General features: G+C 41.1%; 1 protein-coding gene across 1 annotated transcript in view; it reads right to left on the reverse strand.

The window, feature by feature from the left end:
* The window catches only part of Gtf2f2 (general transcription factor IIF subunit 2), a 120,484-nt gene that overhangs the window by 48,296 nt on the left and 50,645 nt on the right, over positions 1–21,543 (reverse strand). Inside the window, exon 5 of the mRNA XM_036199687.1 lies at positions 10,601–10,682. Coding sequence (XP_036055580.1) covers positions 10,601–10,682 — 82 coding nt within the window. The remainder of the gene's footprint in view (positions 1–10,600; positions 10,683–21,543) is intronic.

A 21,543-nucleotide genomic window follows, 5' to 3' on the forward strand; every position in this document is an offset into this window, starting at 1 on the left:
ACCATTTCTAAACATGACTCAGGAAACCATTAAGACTTCTTTAGACTTCTGAGAGATGTTCTAAGCATCTATCAGCAAGACTGTATGTTCAAAGCCCCCTAGTTGTCTGGTATCTACCCATATGTAGTAACAGTAACAGCAACAAGAAATCCTTGGATAGAGAGAGCAGGATGAGATGATAGCATTAATTCAGCTCCAGAATCAGCTGGAGACTATCCAGGCAGTTCTGTCGTTTGAATTTCTCTTTTGAAGAGAGGATTACTACCTCAGAACTCCATTGCAAAATCTTCAGATTTCCTCTCTGTGGTTGATTGAATAAGAAGTGCCCCATAGACTCATGTGTCTGAATGCTTGGCCCATAGGGAGTGGCACTATTAGGAGGTGTGGCCTTGTTGGAGGAAGTGTGCCATTGTAGGGGTAGGCTTTGAGGTCTCCTATCCACAAGCTATGCCCAGTGTGGCACAGTCTCCTTCTGCTGATCCAGATGTAGAACTCTCAGCTGCCCCTGCAGCATCATGGCTCTTGGCATGCTCCCTGTCATGATAATGGACTAAACCTGAAACTATAAGCAAGCCCCTATTAAGTGTTTTCCTTTTGTAAAAGTTGTTGAGGTCATGGTGTCTTTTCACAGCAATAAAAACCCTAAGACACTCTCTTAGCACTTATTCTCTTTATGTACTAAGGTCAACTTGATTGCATTAGCATACTTAATAGTTAGAAAATTGGGGTTGAGAGATAGCTCAGTGGTAAGAGCACGGGCTACTTTTCCAGGAGACCTGGGTTCAGTTCCTAGCAGCCAGATGGTGGCTCACAACCATCTGTAACTCCAGCTGCAGGGAATTTGATGTCCTCTTTTGGTTTCTATGGGCACCAGGCACACATGTGGCGAACAGACATTCATGCATGAAAAACACCCGTGCATACAAAACAATTTAAAAAGCACCCCTCTGCATCCTCTATCACGAGACAAACTGGATGGTTTTTCAGGAATATTATTTTAAGGTGCATTTGTAAAACATCTGATGGTCTAATAAAGAGCTGAATGGCCAATGGAGAGGAGAGGCAGAGAGAAATAGCGGGGCTGGCAGTCAGAGAAAATATATAGAAGGAGAAAGCTGGGAGGAGAGAATGAGAAGGAAGTAGCCAAAGAAGGAGGACACCAGGGGCCAGCTATACAGCTACATAGCAAGCCACAGAGTAAGAAACAATGAAAAGCATACAGAAATAGAAATAGAGAAATGTAAAAGCCCAAAGGCAAAAGCTAGATGGGATAACTAGTTAAGTAAAGTGGGCCAGCAACAAGCCAAGCTGAGGCCAGACATTTGTAATTAAGTATAAGCCTCTGTGTGTCATTTATTTGGGAGCTGGGTAGTGGGCCCCCAAAGAGTAAAACCCCCCAACAACAGATGGAGTCAGGGGAACTTTCAGAGCTAGGGTAGCCATTATTGAATGGTTAAAGGCCATAAGGTTAACAGTGAACATATACAACTGTAAAGTATTCACACTGAGAAAAATGTCATTGTCCCTTTTACAGATTAAAACAAAACAAAACAAAAAACAAGGAAGCAGGCCATGTGCACTGTTGGCAGGGAGTTGGTCTCAGAGTATGCAGTCTGACCCCAGAGCTCGAACTCTAACCATCTAACTATCTGTCTAATTATCAAGACACCAAAAAGTCCAGAGTTCTTTTCTATCTATTCATGTGTATGGGTATTTTGCCTGCATATATGTAAGTATGTGTTTCATGCACATACATGGTGCTTGCAGAGACCAGAAGAGAGTGTTGGATCCCATGGGACTGAAGTCAGAAATGGTTATGAGCCACCATGTGGGTGCTGGGAATCAAACCTAGCACCTCTGGAAGAGTAGCTAGTGCTCTTAACCACTGAACCATCTCTCCAGTCCCAGAATTATTTTCTAATGGAAGTCTTGATCATACTTAGAATAAAATGGTCCTTCCCCAAGGGAAGTAATCAAAAGTATGACTATCTCAGTGGAATGAATGTTCCCTATTACTGACATGCTTTCTGGTAGAACATTCATTCCACTCAGCCATACCAATGATTTTTTTTCCAGACAGGATTTCTCTGTATAACAGCGATGGCCATCCTGGAACTCACTCTGTAGATCAGGCTGGCCTTGAACTCAAGAGATCCACTTGCCTCTGCCTCATGAGTGTTGGGATTAAAGGCGTGCACCATCACCTGGCTGATAGTCCATACTCTTCATTACTTCTCTTGAGGAATGACTATTTTCCCAGAGCAAACTGTCTGACTAGCTAGACAAGAGAACTGATGAGCTGTAGGTTCCCTGAGAGATCCTATCTCAATAAATAGAGGAGTGATTGTGGAATGCACTGGATATCAACTTCAGGCTCCCACAGTCACACACATGAAAACACCTATATATAGAGAGAGTATAGGTATTTCCAGGTGTCCCATATGAACAAAAAAAGGCAGGAACCACATGGCAGCTATCTGACTACTATAAGAAAGGAGAGCCTGAGGACAGACCCAAGAAGCCAAGAAAGCTCTTGCCAGGTGTTGGTGGAGTTTGCCTTAATCTCAGCACTTGGGAGGCAGAAGCAGGCGGATCTGAGTTCGAGGCCAGCCTGGTCTACAAAGCGAGTTCCAGGAAAGGCGCAAAGCTACACAGAGAAACCCTGTCTTGAGAAAAAAAAAAAAAAAAAAAAAAAAGGCTCTCAATCTGGAGAAAGACTCTCAAAATTAGAAATGGAGCTGGCATGGTGCTCATACTCTGAACCTCAAATGAAGGCAATGCAGAAGCCCACCATAACATTGTACTGCTATGCCAATCAATATACTTTATTTTTTAAAACCAGTTTGTATTGGGTTTCCCAACACGCAAATGAAAGCATTCATAGCTCACTTGGACTGGTTTAGCTCTCATCTAGTATTTTAGTATAAATTTCAATATTTGACTCCCATCTTTTGGCTTCTATCCTGAAGGCTGGCTTTTCAGTTTGCCTCGGCTACTTAGAAGTGAGAAACTACAGGTCCCATTTTTCTTGGAACAGTTAGTTAACAGTTCACATGCTTTTAAATCATTCTCTCTGAGCCGGGCGGTGGTGGCGCACGCCTTTAATCCCAGTGCTGGGGAGGCAGAGCCAGGCGGATCTCTGTGAGTTCAAGGCCAGCCTGGGCTACCAAGTGAGTTCCAGGAAAGGCGCAAAGCTACACAGAGAAACCCTGTCTCAAAAAACAAAAACAAAAAAAGCTGGGCAGTGGTGGTGCACGCCTGTAATCCCAGCACTTGGGAGGCAGAGGCAGTTCGAGGCCAGCCTGGTCTACAGAGCTAGTCCAGGACAGGCTCCAAAGCTACAGAGAAACAAAAACAAAACAAAACAAAAAGACAAAGACTAGCTGGGAGCTGGATGACTCAGTGGTTAAGAGCACTGGCTGCCCTTCCAGAGGACCCAGGTTCAATTCCCAGCACCCAAATAGCAATTCACAACTGTCTATAATGCCATTTCCACAGGATCTACCACTGAGCTAAATCCCCAAACCCCACGTAGGTTCTTAAAACAAAAAGAGGCTCAAATTTTTTTCTTCTCCACCCTTCACAGGTTCCCACAGAAAAAGGATTTTCTTAGGTTTTTCTGAAGAAAACCCACAAATGTTGACAAAATTAAAAATAAACTTTAAAAAAATCTGTTCTCTTCTTTAACCATACTGTTCTTGGGAACCAAACTCAGGCTCTCTGGCAAGCACCTATACCCACTGAGACATCTTATCAACCCCTGAAAGCAAGTACTCTTAAATGAGGTGGTTACATAAGCATGTAAAAGATCCCAATGCCACATATCCTCCTACTGGAATGTCCCACTGTAGCTGACCAAGTGAAACATAAACTATTGTTATGAGATATGTGATTACACTGTGACTGGTTTAATAAAAAGCTAAATGGCCAATAGCTAGGCGGGAGGTATAGAAGGGACTTGTGGACAGAGAGAGCTCTGGGAAGAACAAAGGTGGAGTTGCTAGCCGGACACAGAAGAAGCAAGACATGAAGGACAGGTAAAAGCCATGAGCCACGTGGCAGCATGCAGATGAATAGAAATGGGTTCATTTAAGTTATATGAGCTAGTTAGAAACAAGCCTAAGCTACAAGCCAAGCTTTCATAATTATTAATAAGTCTCCATGTCATTTTTTGGTGAACTGGCAGCCCAAAGAAAAATCTGGCTACAAACTATAAATATGTTTATCATATGCTTTATTAAAGATGAAGAATTCAACAGATGAAAATAAAAGTTACACTCAATAAAGCAAAATTAGATCAACTTTAACTAACACATCACTATGAATTGATATAAAATATTTTCACCAACTCAACGTAAGTCTCTTCCTACTGAAACACTGAGATCAACTCAAATGAACATCAAATACAGAGAAGCACTGAAGCATGGAAGGTCTTCCCTCGCCACAAGAAAAGCTGAGTCTAAGGTTTTAAGGCCAGCAAACACAACTAGTAACAGGTGGTGGTGTTTATTTTCTACACGGTCAAGTCTATGTGTGCTGGATCAACAGAAGGAAACAACAGCAGCGTCGTTTCTCTCTTGGCCTGAGTCCCGTTTGTTAAGGGTTTCAGTCCTCCTGAGGTTACTGTAATACTAGTCCTATTTCAACGTCTGTCTTTAATAAATGACAGGATCCTGCTAACTTATATTTAATGAATATATAATTTTATAACTGAACAATTCATCAGCCAAAATTCAATAACAGAGAGCTATATAATAAGAATTGATTACTAAAATCAAATTTTTCTAAAACACAGCTGATTATTCTTAAAGAACACTGTTTATAAATAATTATTTACAACATTATACTTTGTAATATAGCCACTTATATTACTAAAAGCATGTAGCTCAACTGCCATTCACTAAAATATAATACAGTAAAAATTCACTAATTAAATTTTAAATTACTGACTTACATCAGTAAGGAAAGGTCTTTGATAATAAGGCTTACTTAGCTGGTCATGGTAGTGACACAAGCCTGTAATCCCAGCACTGGTTGTGGCAGGAGAACTGAGTCACCTGAGATACGCATCAAGATCCTGCTTCAAAAAACCATGGGCGTGTGAGGGGTGTATTTTCTACAAATGAAAACTTTTTTTTTTTTAAAAAAAAAACTATTTATGCACACAGTAGCACTAGGGGGTGAACACAAGGTCTCACATGCTACGTACATACTCTAACGCTGTCTTTATTTATAAACCCGGTCTTTATTTTATTTATTTAAAAATATGGGCTCGTGTGTGTGTGCACATGAGTGCAGGTGTTCACAGAGGCTTCAGATCCGCCAGAGCTGCAGATACACACAGTTATGAGTCCCTCACTATGGGTGCTGGAGCCAAACTCAGGTCCTCTGGGGGAGCAGTATGCACTCTTAACCATCAAGGCATCTCTTCTGCCCATCTTTTATTTTCAAGCATTACATATTTAACTTCACCTTTATCTAAAGAAACAACAGAATCTTATTAACTTACATTTTATGGATATGTAAATCTTCATAACTGGAAAATTTATCAACCCAAATTTAAAAGGGCTATAAGAACTTACTACTAAAAGTGTGTAGTTGGAGAGCTTCTCTCCAGGTGCCACCAAGTCCCCGTGGTCCCAAAACCCAAGTATAAAATAATCACTCAGATGCTTGTATTACTTATAAACTGTATGGCTGTGGCAGGCTTCTTGTTATCTACTTCTTCTATCTTAAATTAACCCATTTTTATTAGTCTATACTTTGCCAAGTAGCTTGTGGCTTACCAATACCTTATCTCTTTCTTGTCGGCTGGTGGTGTCTCCCCTCCAGCCTTCACTTTCCAGAATTTTCCCCCTCCTTGTCCCGCCTACCCTATCCTTCCTGCCTGGCTACTGGCCAATCAGCACTTTATTTCAACCAATCAGATCAACACATTCGACATACAGAACATCCCACAGCAAAAGTGTTTATTTAATTTTTGCAGTCACATTCTCCTGTTGAGAATGGTGCTGAGTAAAAGAAATAAAGAAGCTGGGTGTCTATGATTCCCATGTTCCTGTATGTCACTTTGATAATTCTTTTCTTCTTTAATCCACTTCACTCTTACACATGTTTGGCTATTTGTTATTCAGAATACACTATTCAACAAACCACAAATACAATAATTGAAAAGGAAAAGTCCTTGCTATCATGATCAGAATGTGATAGATGATGAATCCTCCAAGCACAACAGAAAACAAGGCATGGATACTTACACATGCCATTAAAGAATAAGGACATGGCAATGTCCAAAAGAATGACAGATCCCAAGTTGGGTGGGGAACGGGAACTGTGAAGAGATTTTGCTGAAGGATGCAACACATGGGTTGCACGTAAAGGTGCAGAGGCAAAGACACTGCAGGTAGAGAATAAATGCAATAAAGGTATGTGATGGAAAACCCCAGGCATATCTGGAATATGACTGTGAAGTGTGATCTAAGCATGTCTACAGAGGAGCAGTTGAAAATGAAGCCAGAAAGAGAGACAAGAGCCACATTATAAGAACATGTGAATGGCACTAAGGAGAGATTACTCAAGGGTGTCTGAGGAAACCCGATCATATGTGTGATACTGAGCTGTGGGATATCCCACTTGCCAATTCACTTCTGTTTAACGTCACCTACATCTGCCTTTCCATTTCTCCTTCAACAGCACCAGCATACTTCTCCCTGCTATAATGTCAACAATCATATTCTTACAGAAGTAGGCGCATGTGTTTTTTCAGATTCAAAGAGTGTCAACTCTCCGGAGCAAGAACAGCATCTTCTGATTTAAAAACACACGGAGCTTCACCTGGGGATCAAAGCATACGCTCAACACTAAATAACTGTAAGTGAAATATAAGAGATACATCTTACGACTTACACTCCTTTGCTATTTTGCTCGTTTAATCCCTGGTACTGCCCTTGTAATGCTAAGTACTTTCTGCTTTAAGTCTTCTTGGTAAGCTGTCAGCTAGGATTATATTAAGATGTGTATGGAAATTACTAAAACCCTCCTCCAGTCCCTTCTCTTTCATGGGTATACTCCTTCCTGTGTGATACACATGATGGAATGGAGCCAATCTGACATAGTCACGGTGGGACATATATCCAGGCCAGCTACAGAAATCAGTCATCTCATAAATACCCAAGTTCGAGTTCTCTTAGTCCTGGACTCTGCCTCAGAATACCCCAAACACAGCATCTCACCTCCCTTCTGAAGCAGATGCTCTATGTCTGGGTATCTGGTCTCTAGCTTACTTCCCTCTGTCTAATCTTTAGCCTATGGTCAGAATGACTCAGTTAGATACAAATCTTCATATTCTACCCACTAAAAAACTTCTTCAGTACCTTCCTACATGGCATGTGAAGCTCTTAATTTTCAAGCCCATTTTCGTGCCATTCTTTCACTTACCAAGTATTACTGATTGATTATAATGTGTGTGAAATATTTTAAATGTGTGTGAGAAAGAATTAAACAGATATACAGCAAATCTAAAGTCAAAAAACTAGAAAACCTCGTTTCTTGTGAGAGGTTTAACTGCAGGAGGGAGAAGGTAGAAGAAAAGCTAGGTAAAATGTTACAGTTTAGGAGGAGAGGTAGGAATGAAGACAACAGAGCAGAGATGAGGCAGGGTGGTCAAGGCAGGCCTTAGTGAAAAGGAGTATTGGAGCAGACACCTGAAAAAGAAGAAAGGCTGCTGGAGGCTGATCACCACAGCACAAAGGCCAGGGATGAGAGCAAGGCAAGAGTTCTCACAGCCTGTTAGGAGACTGGGGTAGCTGATGCAAAATGGGTGGGAAGTGGGAGAAGAGCCAAGGATGGAGAGGAGGCACACAGAGTACAGAGCGATTGTGGAGGCTTCCACTGACCATTACAAAGACTTGAATTTTATTCTGAGCAAGACAGGAAACACTTGAGACACCAGGAGCACAGGAATGGCATGACTCTGAGTTTAAAAGACCTGCTAGAGAGCTGCGCTGGGTGGGAAGCAGGACTCTGGTGGACAACTGCAATAGTCGAGATGAGAAAGCAAGGCCACTTCTGTGGCTTGCTTAAGGCAGGTTTGGAATACAGAAACTAGGATTTTGAAGGTACAATCTGCAAGATTTTCTGAGACATTGGCTGTGGGGTGGAAGGTTTTTGGATCAAGGAAAGACAGTGAGGTGGGGGTGGCATTACCTGAGCTAAAAGAATGCTGGTGATAGGTTCTGAGGGAGAGATCTGGAGTTGTTTCTGACACACTGGACAAATAGTATATAACGTTATGAGTGCGTATAGAGTTCATGACAGAAAGGCACCTGTTATCATCTTACAGACTCCCACATCTAGGCTTACAGACCATACAATCCTCGTGTCTTTATGACTTCTGTTCTGAAGGTTCTCCCTACCTTCATCTTTTCCTACTTAGTCAAAATACTACCAGCCTTCAAAACGGACGACATCTACTCTGTGATACACATGATCAGCACTTCCTGGATCACTGTGCTCTTTGCCTTCAGTCACGTAAGGCTAAAATATGAATACCTGGACTCACGGCTTTTTTTCAAGACAGGGTTTCTCTGTGTAGCTTTGCGCCTTTCCTGGAACTCGCTTTGGAGACCAGGCTGGCCTCGAACTCACAGAGATCCGCCTGCCTCTGCCTCCCAAGTGCTGGGATTAAAGGCCACCACTGCCCAGCATGGCTTATTTTTAAAGCTACATATCTTTCATTTTGGCAAAAATAAGGCAGATATTTTACAAACACAGCAGGTGGCCCACCTACTCTCATCCTCAGAGAAGTCCTTTAAGGAAAATCAAGACCACAAAAAGAGATCAACAAGTGGTCCAACACCTAATTTTGTACTTGTCAACATTTGCAGTTATCTGAAGATCATTTTTCAAAAAGGCTTGGATTATAGCATAGACTTTATAGGTCGCAAACAGAGTGAAATATCTCTTGACAGTTTTCCAAAGCTAATTTTCATTTTGACTGTCATTCTTTGACTTGCCCCGGGGAGCATTTAGACTAGGGGAATGATTAGACAAAAGAACCCAAGAGCACCTAGCATGTTTGTGTCACTCCCAGGAAACAGCATCTAATGCAATCAAGAAAAGGGAGGAAAGCCGGGTGGTGGTGTCGCACGCCTTTAATCCCAGCACTGAGAGGCAGGAGGATCTCTGTGAGTTCAAGGCCAGCCTGGGCTACCAAGTGAGTTCCAGGAAAGCGCAAAGCTACACAGAGAAACCCTGTCTCAAAAAACCAAAAAAAAAAAAAAAAAACCAAAAAAAAAAAAAAGAAAGGAAAGGAAAGGGAGGAAATATGACCTCAGAGATGCTAAGTTCAACTACATCTCCCAGGTAAGAAGGATGGACACTAGGAGGCCACTTCTTGAACACAGCACTTTCTCAAGGAGCAGCACTGTATGGTTAAAAGCAGCCCTCGGGGAAGTTGCTTAGCAACAGTGTCTATCCCATGCACAACTGTTTCTCTGGTACTTAAAATGCACCTGGTAGACAGTACAGAATGAATGAATGGTAGATGGATGGGTGGATGAGCAATTCTAATCTCATGGTGCTAAAATCTATTAAATACTAATCATGAAACTCGGATAAAAAGCATTTCTTCAAACTTTGGGAAAAAATGCTGACATTGTCTTTAAATAGTAATTACAAATGTTAATGGCAAATGAAAGATGGGGGCTGAAGCAAAAATCTCATTAACAATACATAACTTTATAAAATTCAGAATACATCAAAAGCAAGAAGATACTCTGACAACCATACTTGCTTCTTCAGACAGTAGTCTGATACATATTCATTGTAGGAAAATTGAAGACCTCTGAAACATGCCATTAGGGAATCAAGATTCATGGGTGGGAAGGATGGCTTCCTTAGAAAAGCATCTGCCAAGTATGAGGACTTGAGTTTGCTCTTCAGAACCCAAGCAAGGGTTCAATACTCTACCAGTGCTGAGAGGTGGAAACAAATCCCCAACTGCAAGCCAGCCAGCTCAGTTAAGGCAGCAAGCTCTATGGCAAGAGAACCTTGTCTCAAAAGACAAGGTCTCTAAAACAAAACCAAATCAAGCCACCACCACAAACAAACAAGACAAGGTGGAAAGTACCTGAGAACACCATTCAAGGATGACCTTTGACCCACACACTACACTCATATAAACAAATGTGCACACACATGCATGAGTGCATGGACCCCAGCTTACATAACGTAAGTACAACTAGGAAAAAAATATCAACTTTGATTTCAGAATGCATTAATACAGTAGGTTAAGGTAACTCCAATAGCTAGGTTCTGACAGTTCTCTGAAGACACTCTTACTACTTGCTTTGTCTTGTTTTTGAGACAGGGCCTTACTATGTAGCCCTGGATGGCCTGGAACTCACTATGTAGACCAGCTAGCCTCACTCACAGAGATCCGTTGGGATTAAAAGTGTGTGTCATCATGCCACATTTACTACTTGGTTTTGAACCCAAAGAGCAGAAAGCAAACATCACAAACAAAACTATGGTTTACATGCAGCCAATAAGCAATCTATTGTAAGTATCAAGAATCAGTTTCAAGTTACAAAACACCAACCTCTTTAATCTCATGTAGTTCTCACTGGCAGCAGGGCGGCATTCTGCTCTCTGCACCACTACTCCTTCCAATGACAGTTTATCTTGAATGAGAAGAGAAAAACTGTATTCAGAGATAACACTCATCATTTCCAGATGGCATTTTGACACATAACAAAACATAATTCACAGAATCCTAGGAAACAAAAGGATAGTATTAAGTTGATAGCAACATCACTTATCAGAATAGAGAAACTTCATTCTTAGCAAGGTGCAAACTGGAGACTTTCTGGCTTGTTCCTTGAGCTGCCCTGCCCCTTGTCAACTGCAGCTTTCAAACACACTCAGAGTAAACAGACCTAAAAGGGCATAGAATCAAATAAAAAGGTGGAGGATTCCATCTGTAACACAAGTAACTTCTAGAAATACAGTAAATCTAAAGCACTAAATCAAAGATCTGTACAAGCACACGAATGATGTCCTAGAACACCCTGTGGGGAGAAGAACAGCCAGCTAGGAAAACACTGTGAACTGGGCAACTCATTATCTAGGTTATACTGTGTACTCTGGATCCTAAATGATAAAGAGTGTGTCAACGTGAATCTGTAAGCTGAGGAATGAGCATGTTTGTGGACATAGCACTGGGGAGGAAGATAAAGAGGATATACATTTTGGGCCAGCCTGGGCTACACAGCAAGATTATTATAAGCAAACAGTGAATCTACTATGAATATCTGTCTAAACAGAAATGCAATTTTCTTTCTTATAGTGACCTTGACTTAAAACCAGGAAAATAGAAAAAGGAAATAAAAGTCTGCAAATTGCAAGCCCACTGGCATCAGGCACTATGAAGCTGATGGGCACGGCCTACTATGTAAGAGGCATATGACTGCCTCTCACAGACAGCAGCTTTAGGACAACTTGAAAAAATCTAAGACTGTGGTTAGAAACAGCTCCTGGTCAGTCATTTCCATGAGAATTCACCTGAGCTCTGAGAAGGGACTAAGAAAATCCTCTGACTAACCAGGAATGCACTGACTCATCTCTTCAAGGTGACTTACTTCATTCATTCCATTAATGTAAATGACTACCACACAAAGGCACCATGAGGGCATTGGGGAATCAAAGATGATTACGATACTGCACTATCTTCAAGCAGCACCTGTTTGCTATACGAACAGTGACACACCAAATAAAATGCAGACTCACACGGAACCACATTACACAGATCATACTGGAAAATCTTCTAGTGACTTTCCTAGATTTTTGTCTCCAAAATTCAAGAGTTAGATCCTGTGGTCTTAAATACTAATTATGAAAGACATCATCTGAATTAAATATTCCCAGAGTACCTCAAAACAAAAAAAATCTTTAGTGGAGGCTAAGAAGTGCTGGAAAGCACAATGACAAAACCCACACATATTTCACACTACAGTGCAGTGTGTCAGGAAAGAAATACTATACAAGTCACGTTGTTTACAGTTTAAACCTGAGAAGAAGTCCCTGTCACGAGTGGAGTTAGCAGGACTAAACTTTGAATTTTCTCAAACACAAACCTTATATCCAAGCTGATCTCTTGGATGAAACTGAGAGTCCAAAACAAGAACCCGATCCAGTCTCACAATAATAAAATCTGGAAAATTCTGATGTATTCTGTATCCTGAGTGTATGAGGAAAAGTCCAACACTACACACACAGTAAAAGATGCTTTTCTAAAACAAAGTAAGTCTAGGATAGAATCTTGACAATACGTCAACCACAAATCCAAGTATTTACTAATGTTGAATGCCAAAATGGCTACCTTTAACACCCACCTATTTAGCAGTACTGATTCCAAAAGGATACACTGAATTTAATTCTTAAAGGGTGGGAAGAAGTTCAAGGCCCCTGCCCTTTTCAACTTGACGGATACTTTCTATTCTGACAGAGGTCAGAGGCCTCAGCTGCTCTGGGGCAGGAGCTACAGGTGGTTGTGAGCCTCCTGACACTGAGGTTGGGAACAGAACACTGGACTTCTGAAAAATGTGTACATGTATGTACATGACACATGTGTGCAAGTGCCCAGAGAGGCCAGAAGAGGGGTCTGATGTGGTGCAGAGATATGAACTCTGGTCCTTTGGAAGAGCATCAGTGTTCTTTCCTGCTAGGACAGTACTCTAAGGCCCTGATCTGACTTATTTACAGATATGTAAAACACTGGAAACAAGACATTTTTGGAGAATGTGAGGGAAAGAGCTGAGCTCACACAGTTCTCCCCATATTCAGGTCTAGTAGGATGGGGAAAAAAAGAGTATACAAGAAAATTCAATAATGGAAGCATTGAACATACCTCTTTATTTCCAGAATAGTACAGGCGCTCCATTTAACCATTATTAAATACAGTGACAGATGCCCACAGCTTACCATACACTAGTGGGTAGTAGGTTAATCTCAAGTACTCCCACATACTTCTGCTCAAACTTGTTGATGCTAGTTTAAGTAATTATATAATTTGATTACAGATCAGATCAACTTTCTAAGAGAAGGGGTGTGGCACCTGGGGCTGTTTCTATGTAAGTCTTCTGTTAAAGACTTGTAAAGGTTAATTGCTTTTAAAACATAATTTCAAATTTGCTATGAACCTGGAGACAGATGATAAACATCTATCTATACAAATTTATTAGTGTTACTGCAGTATCTAAGTTCTTGCTTTGTGACTGAAGAAACCAAAACTGATTGTTTAAATAACAGGTTTAATTTCCACAAGAAAGAGAAAGCAGATGGTCAACTGGCACCCACCCTACAATGAAAGCAAAGTTTTATCTTACATTCTTAAACAAGCAGCTAAACACTTTAAAGTCCTAAGATACAGCACAGGAATAAATATTAATCATGGTGTGTTTGTTTTGAGACAGGATTCTCTGTGTAGCCCTGAAACTTGCTAATGAAATAACTTCCTACCATGTAATTTAACTGACCATTGTCCTCCCATATCACCTATGGGATTCTATCGTACAACTGACTATACTAAGACCACAAGTGCTACACGGCTGACACACAGTATTTAGTTCAATACAGAGACAAATTATGTCCAACTGGAGGATCAAAAAGAGCTTTGCTGGAAACCCTAACAACTGGGAAGAGTTAGAGACGGTAGGGATGAGAAGGGAATTGGAGGTGGCTGGAACAGCCTTGGCAATAGTTTTTGATAAGTCTTAAGGCATTCTTTTGTACTTGGATTTTTCAGCTCAGAAACTCAAACCACCAATGCCTAAGATTACACGGTCATGTCTGCAATCTTCAAAAAGGACACACGAGCTCATTCTACTGAGACCTGAATCATTCAGTCCTTTCCTTCCCTTCCCTAGGTCTGGGCATTTGTTCAACTTTTCTGTGGATAACAGGAGTAAAGTACCACTCAGCCGGTGTGGTGGCACATGCCTTAATCCCAGCACTCAGGAAAGCAGAGGCAGGCGGAGTTCTGTGAGTTCAAGGACAGCCTGGTCTACAAAGTGGTTACATAGAGAAACCTTGTCTCCAAAGACAAACACCTAGATCTTTTCTAACCTGTCCAACTCGTTGGTCAGATTGGTTTATCCATTTCTGTTCTTGTTTTATAGCCAAAAGACTCTAATAAGTATAATGGGAGCAGAGAGAAAATTAGAGTAAATAAACAAAACATACCCCAAACACAGATTTGTAGGCTCCCAGTACCATTTTGAAGGGAAGTGAATAATTACAGTCACCTCTAGCTTGAGCAAGTTGGATTACTAAATTAAGCAGGAAGGGTTTGTGCTAGCACTGGCACGTGAGCAATGAGATCAGCTAGGTTAGGAAGTCCTCAGGCATCCAGAAGTTGGCTATTCATTTCCACAAGACTACTGGGATCCATCTGCATGTGGACACCTTTGAAGACACTTGCAACTCCAGCTATAACACAGTTCAGTAAGCTAGTTACTAGACTTGGAGCTGATCTTCTAGACTTCTGAAGTGACTCTCACAAATCACTCCTGAGCCTACCATCTTAGAAGAGAACAAAAGAAGTTCTACCAATCACATGCACCTAAAAGGTAAACAATTTCTAATATTTCCAGTAGTCTTCTCTCTCCTCATTTAGTACATTTTCCTAGCAGGTGTCCCCCCTGGGGATATCTGGGTGGGGCCACTTGGCTCCTTAACAAACCACTTAAGTGAATTCAGTATCCCCTCTTTTTTATTAAAAGGTGAAAGGTATTATTCATCATTAATTTGTGAGTTGATATTTTGATATTACCTGACCTTCAGAATGAGATATACATGCTTTCTTACAATACCATTCAAATCAACATGTTGAGAATTCCCAATTTAAAACTACAATTGAGAACTAGGCTCAGGATCTAGAGAAGAACCCAATTTCCTCACTCACACATACTGTTCTTTTTCTTCATGGACAGGGAGAAAGAGGGATGGGAGGCACAAACATGCACACAGATGCTGGAACCCTGCCTAAGAGTACCTGCTGGTGAGAGGCTGGTGTCTAGGAGCAGAAAGGAAAGTGGTTAGTTAAGGGTGTAAAGATAGTATCAAATGTGTGAAGAAGTTTGGACAGTCCTGTCATCCTATAGACCATAAACAGACTTTTTTTTGGTCAAAGAATAACATAGTGAACCAATGTTGTAAAACTTCCACATTTGCATTATTTTAATTTCTTCTATAAAACTAAGTTTGCAAGTAATTGTCCCAATAGACTTGAGGCAATAAATGATTAAGTCAACACAAAAATCTCTTAAACAAAAATGTGGACACAATGCTACAGAGACAATTTCTATTCCCAAAATTGCTTTCAAGTATGTAAAGAGGCTGGGGAGATGGCTCAGCGGGAAAGTACTTGCTCCACGCGAGCACAAAGAGCCAAGTTTCAACAGGACTATGTAAACTAGATGAGTTAGTGCACGTCTGTAATTCCAAAGATCCTAGGCAAGATGGGAGGCAGCGACAGAAGAATCCCATCACTAGCTTGTTGTACACAGTGGTGACCAACAAAAGAAACTATTTAAAACAAGGTAAAAAGCAAGGACCAACATCTGAGGTGGTCCTCTTTGCTCCAAATATGATCTGTGGTATGTGAGACCCCACACATCCAGGCACTAGTACACATACACACATATACAAGCATACGCATCCAAGGGTAAGAATCCAAGCCAGATAGGCAGAGCAGCCTGCCTATAGTCTCAGCACTCAAGAGGCACAGACAGGAGAAATCAGGAGCAAGTTAGCTAGCCCAGCCCAACTAGTAAGCTCAGGTTCAGTACCTCAGTAAACAAAGTAGAGTGAGAGGCAGGAAGACCCAACATCAATCTCAGGTTGTTCATATGCACGTACACACACATGTACCCACACATGTAAATACACATACCTATGTGCACACACCACACACATAAATAATAAAAAATAAAGCAAATAAAATCTAGGAACAAAACAGACATAGAAAAATAAATGCTTTTATATGCAGGAATACTGTGTTTTAGTAACAAGGGGGCAGGAAAGTCACTGTAACAAAGGACAGGCTGAATATCTATACTCAAAATACATGGGGACAGAAGTTTGGATTTTTATGGATTTGAAATATGCATAAGTTTTACCAGTTGAGCACTCCTAATTCAGAAATCCACAACGCAAGACTTCAAAACCCACTTTGGATTTCAGATTTTAAGTGTTATAAGCACTCAATCTATGGTTTGTATTAGGCCCTGATTAAAGGAAACTATCTAGCTACAGCAGGTGTATTTGAAATTAGAGGGCACTGAATTCCCAAGGACTGGATTTATAGTCAGTTGTTACCCATCGTGTGGGCGCTGGGAATCAAACTTGGCTCCTCTGGAAGTACAGTCAGCACTATAGCCCCAAATAACTCTTGTTCTCTTTACCATGTGTAATTAGCAACAGTATTTGAGTTCTCTATGATTTTCAAGATAGCATTAAGTATTAAGAGTTAGTTCTTTCAATTACAGGGCTACCTCCTTGAGAGCCCTGATTCTTGCCTATCATGAGGTAAGTGCCATGCTTTCCACTTCATCTTGGCCCAAAGCAGCAGAGCTAGCCAAGCACAGGCTGAAATCCCTGCAACTGTGAGCAAAAAGAATTCTCTCCTTTCTTAAACAACCTAGCAAATAAAACTCAAAACAAATAACAAAAACTCAACCTACTTTAAGTTAAAACCCCTTCTTAGGCAGGGGGTGGTGGCACATGCCTTTAATCCCAGCAGATCCCTCTGTTCAAGACTAGCCTGGTTCCAGGACAGCTAGGACTACACAGAGAAACCCTACCTGGAAAAAAAAAAAAAAAAAAAAAAAAAACAACAAAACAAAACAAGATAAGACCCCCCTCCTCAGAGCACCACTTCTTTAACTGCTGGGTCTTCTGGTTGATTATCAGCTTGCCCCTGGGAGTTTTTAAGCGTGCTGGACTCCCTCCCAAGGCCTGCTTCAGCTGCGCTGTGTGGTAGGAAGGGAGGTAGGTGGTGCTCGCCCAGCACTGGCTGCTCCACAGTTTAGTACAGCTGCCAGCTTTCCTTCTTTCAGAGTCTCTCTGCTCGCTGCCTTTCATGTCACCCCAAACAGTCTCCTGCCTTGATTTTCCTGAGATATGAAAGGAGTGTCTCAGAGTTGCTTAAAAATGACATCAATTTCAATAGTCATCATTATGTAATGTGCCACTAAGGAAACAAAATGCTGGCATTAATTTTTGGCAAGCCAATGACTTTAAGACAATTTTAGAAATGTTAAATGTGAAAAAAAATGTCCGTGAGACTTCTCCACTCCCAATCCACTACACACAAACTTTATGAAAGTCTTCAAAATCACACAGTTCATTTAGAGATAGTAGATGTGGCTATTAACACAAAACTACTTCTCAAAGACACAGTGAAACTTGACTTTGCCACAGAGAACCATAAAGATGAGGTCTGTACAACGTTCTAAGTTTAGAGCCAAGCTGATGACTGACAGAGATGTTTTGCCTGTCGGGGTAAAATAAAAACTTCAAGTGGCCACACTTACAAACCAAGGGGCTGGTGAACTGGCTCATCAGTAATGGTATTTACCACTAAGCTTGATGAGCTGAGTTCAAGTCCCAGGATCCATGGGATCCTGAGGAAGGAGATAGCCAACTCTCATAATTGTCCTCTGATCTCCATATGAGTGCTGTGTGTGGCCTGTATGTCTTCTATAGACAGTAGATGACTATTATCTCAAATGGAAGTCTTGCTAGCATTTGGTTTAGGCATTGGGCCTGTTTCACTATAGGAAATGCTTAAACCAACAATCCATTTAAATTCTTGAAATTTCTCAAGGGTTCTTTTTGTAAGATTCATGATTACAGTGTTGAAGAGGTTACCTCTCTATATTGTCTTCCTTCCTTCCTTCTGGCCACATCACATACCTAATAAATAAATATTAAAACAAAACAAACTCTTCATTAAAAAGAATTTTAAAGTTTAAATTCTACTTACAAAACCTAAGTTTTATTGAACAATTCATCTACAAAGTATACACAGTAGGAATAAATAAGATTTAAAAGCTGTCAAGATTGTTTCTGTAAGCAAAAAGTAAAAATGTGGAATGGAATTTTACCCAATCTTCTCAGCTAGTCTGTCATTTTTTATTTCTTTTGATAAAACACTCCTGTCTTCTGTACTCTTAAAAGAAGGCTAAAAAAATCTGCCCAAGTAGCCACATGCCCCTTTGAAGAAAGCACCACAAAAGTCATGTGTGAGTGTTCATGAGTGTGCATGACACCTCCACATGCTCTTCTAGCCAGAGATTATGTCCAATGAGTTCTAGAAGGTTCTGGTCTTCGGCATAGCTTGTGTGATGCTGTGGCCAGTTAGCTGACACTGTCCTTGTGTCAGTAAGATGAGTTCCAGATACACACAATATAGATGAATTTTATATTTCAAAATGCAACTAAACTTTGACATGCAAACAGAACTAGACTCACATGAAAAAAAAAACCTTGATTCAGTGGTGTTTTATTTTTTAATATACCAAAAGGCTAACATAAAATATTCATAGGGAATAGCAGTATGAATGCCTCTCACAGCCAATGCTTTATAGGAGGCTATGCAGAAACAAGCCACATGTCAAAAAGAGAAACTCAGCCTGTGAAGTCAGTGAAGTCAAACATAAATCAACAAACTGGAAACAGAGTGGAGTCACAGACAGCAAGGTACCAAGTGGATCAAGTACAAACTGACAACCACGGTTATTTTCCTTCTCTTTCTAAGGTCACGGGAACTCACCATTTCAAAGAACAAGGAATACAAGCAAATGTGCAAAAATAACCAAAAGATCTGGCAGGGGTGCAGAATGTGGGGGCGGGGTGTCTTCCTATTAATGGAAGCTCCTAAGACCATTGCTGCTTCCTGAAATGCAGTGTCTGGATCTAATAGAAGAGGGAATTGCTGAGTCTGGGAGTACTGGCCTCTCCTTGTATCTGTCAATCAACATACAAACAGAGCATGCAAGTATTATAACCATGTCTGGTGTTAATCACTCCCATTAAAAGTTGGTAGAAAAGATGTGAATTCCTCATTATTAGCCTAGAATAAATTCTGTCTTCTATAGACAGTAAATGAGTATTACTTGCTAGCATTTGGTTAGGCACCGGGCCTATTTCACTATAGGAAATGCTTAAACCAACAATCCATTTACATTCTCGAAATTGCTCAAGGGTTCTTTTTATAAGATTCATGATTAATGTGTTGAAGAGGTTACCTCTCTATATTGTCTCCTTTCTTTCTTCCTTCTTTTTAAATTTTGAGATAGGACCATACTATGTAGCTACTATGTAGCCCATGCTGGCCTTGAACTCAGGATCTTCTAGCCTCAGCTTCTGAGTGCCAGGGATAAATAAGGGCATGTACTACCATGTGTGATCCAATCCAACTCTTATAAAGAACTCACGTTGTAACAAAAGAAGGGGCTCTACTCTTCACAATGATGCTTCCTGCCTGTGGAGTTAGCTGGTGGTCAGAGGCACCTAGGAGCCAATCTTCATGGTTTAGTCTCTCATGACAGAATCGCTAGACTGACTAATTCCACCTTGTAGCTGTAGTGAGGCAGAGAAAAGGTCACATAAATAGGGACTACCTCTGATATTGTTGCACAAGTACTATTTTATAGTTTTAGAGCTGACTGACTACCCACAACAGGTATCTATCACAAATAATACAGTTAAAAGAGTCCACAGGAAGCAAAGCTGGCAAGTGTACTATAGGCAGCAAGGATCAAAGGAAGCCTGTAATTCCATGAATGTAATCATCTGGCTGAAATGGCAGTCATATGGATAAGGTGGCATCTACTGGATACCAGTTTCTTTTTTTTAAAGATGCAAGATGGCAGAGAAGACACCAAAGGAAAGTTCTGTAGACTCATATCCCATCAGAGGGCTCCAGTCACAACACTAGTGGCAAGCCCACTGGCAAACACCCATGCATGGCAGATTTTTTTGTTTTTGTTTTTTTCCCGAGACAGGGTTTCTCTGTAGCTTTGGAGCCTGTCCTGGACTAGCTCTGTAGCCCAGGCTGGCCTCGAATTCACGGAGATCCACCTGCCTCTGCCTCCCGAGTGCTGGGGTTACAGGCGTGCCCCAGCACAGCCCAGCACATGGCAGGTTTGCAGAAGCACAGCACACCACAGTGAGTGAGTGAGGAAGTGCTCTGGTAGGAGGCACATGGTAGATGAGTCCTTGGACGGCATCACAGCAAACCTAGAAGCCAGGTGCCATCCCTGCAATCCCAGCACTGAAGAGGCAGAAGAAGGGGCTGCCAAGACCCTGAGGACTGGGTAGGTTAGAGCAAGACTGTCTCAAAAACAAAATAAACTAACACAACACAGAAGGAAGAAGGAAGAAACAGCGCTCATCAGTGGTGGTGAAACTCTCGCAGCAGAAACCACACGTGAACTCTCAGGTAGAAGACAGCTGGCCCGCTCACCACCCAAAGGAAGCCTGCTTTCTAGCAAAAACAGTATCAAGGCTGTCCAATAAAGGCATCTACAGACAGGCTAAGGAAGCACAGCCACACCAGGAAACCTATCCCTAAAGAACGACCATACTGTATTGATTCTGGTGTTCTGTTAGTTCACAAGAAAAAAAAAGGGGGGGGGGATTATGTCTCTTGATGTTATTCACTTGTAATAACAAAAAAATCCATGATTTCCAGATTTGAGCCCTACACCCAATTACTGTTTTTAAAATAAGTCAAACCTTAGAAAAGATTTGATTCTAAAACACACACTCTCCCCTCCCCCCCCTTACACACACACACACACACACACACACACACACACACACACACCAGCACACCCTTCTTAAACGCTGCAGGGCTGAGAAGGACGTGTTAGATTATGGCTTTCATCAAAGTAAGGTGCAAAATCCCAGGGAAAAAACTAAAGACTCTCTGGAATGCAATTTTATCTTTGGTAGAACAGAGAAGTTGAATTTCACCATCAGCTAAAAATGATTATGCCTTAGATTTCTAGCCCAATTTCAATTAGCTTTTGATAACCTCGGTATTAAATGTTAAATTCATTATCTGCTAGGAGGTACAATTTTTAAAAATATCTAATAAAAAATTAACCCTGTTTACAGAAAGTAAAAGTTGGGCATTTTTAAAGGAGAACCTATTGTAATACCTTTAACATGACACACATAATTTAAAAATAACCAATGCATGGAAATATAAGTGACTTTTGTATTAAAGCCAAAGTCTTACTCTAAGAACAACAGAGTTCCTCAGGGTAATTTAGTAGACAGGCTGCTCAATTAATAAACGCTGGGAAACACCCAGATTTCTTATCACCGGGCCCTTGATTTGGGGAGTATAAACTCAGACTTGTAAAATGCTCTGGAAGGCAATTTTAGGATAGAGGGGCAGGGAGGCACTCCGCTCACTATTCTATCACTCTGTGAAAGAACAAACAAAGCCTAACTGGCCCAGGACACTCC

This window comes from Onychomys torridus, chromosome 9 (assembly GCF_903995425.1).
Source record: "Onychomys torridus chromosome 9, mOncTor1.1, whole genome shotgun sequence".
Classification (NCBI taxonomy): Eukaryota; Metazoa; Chordata; class Mammalia; order Rodentia; family Cricetidae; genus Onychomys; species Onychomys torridus.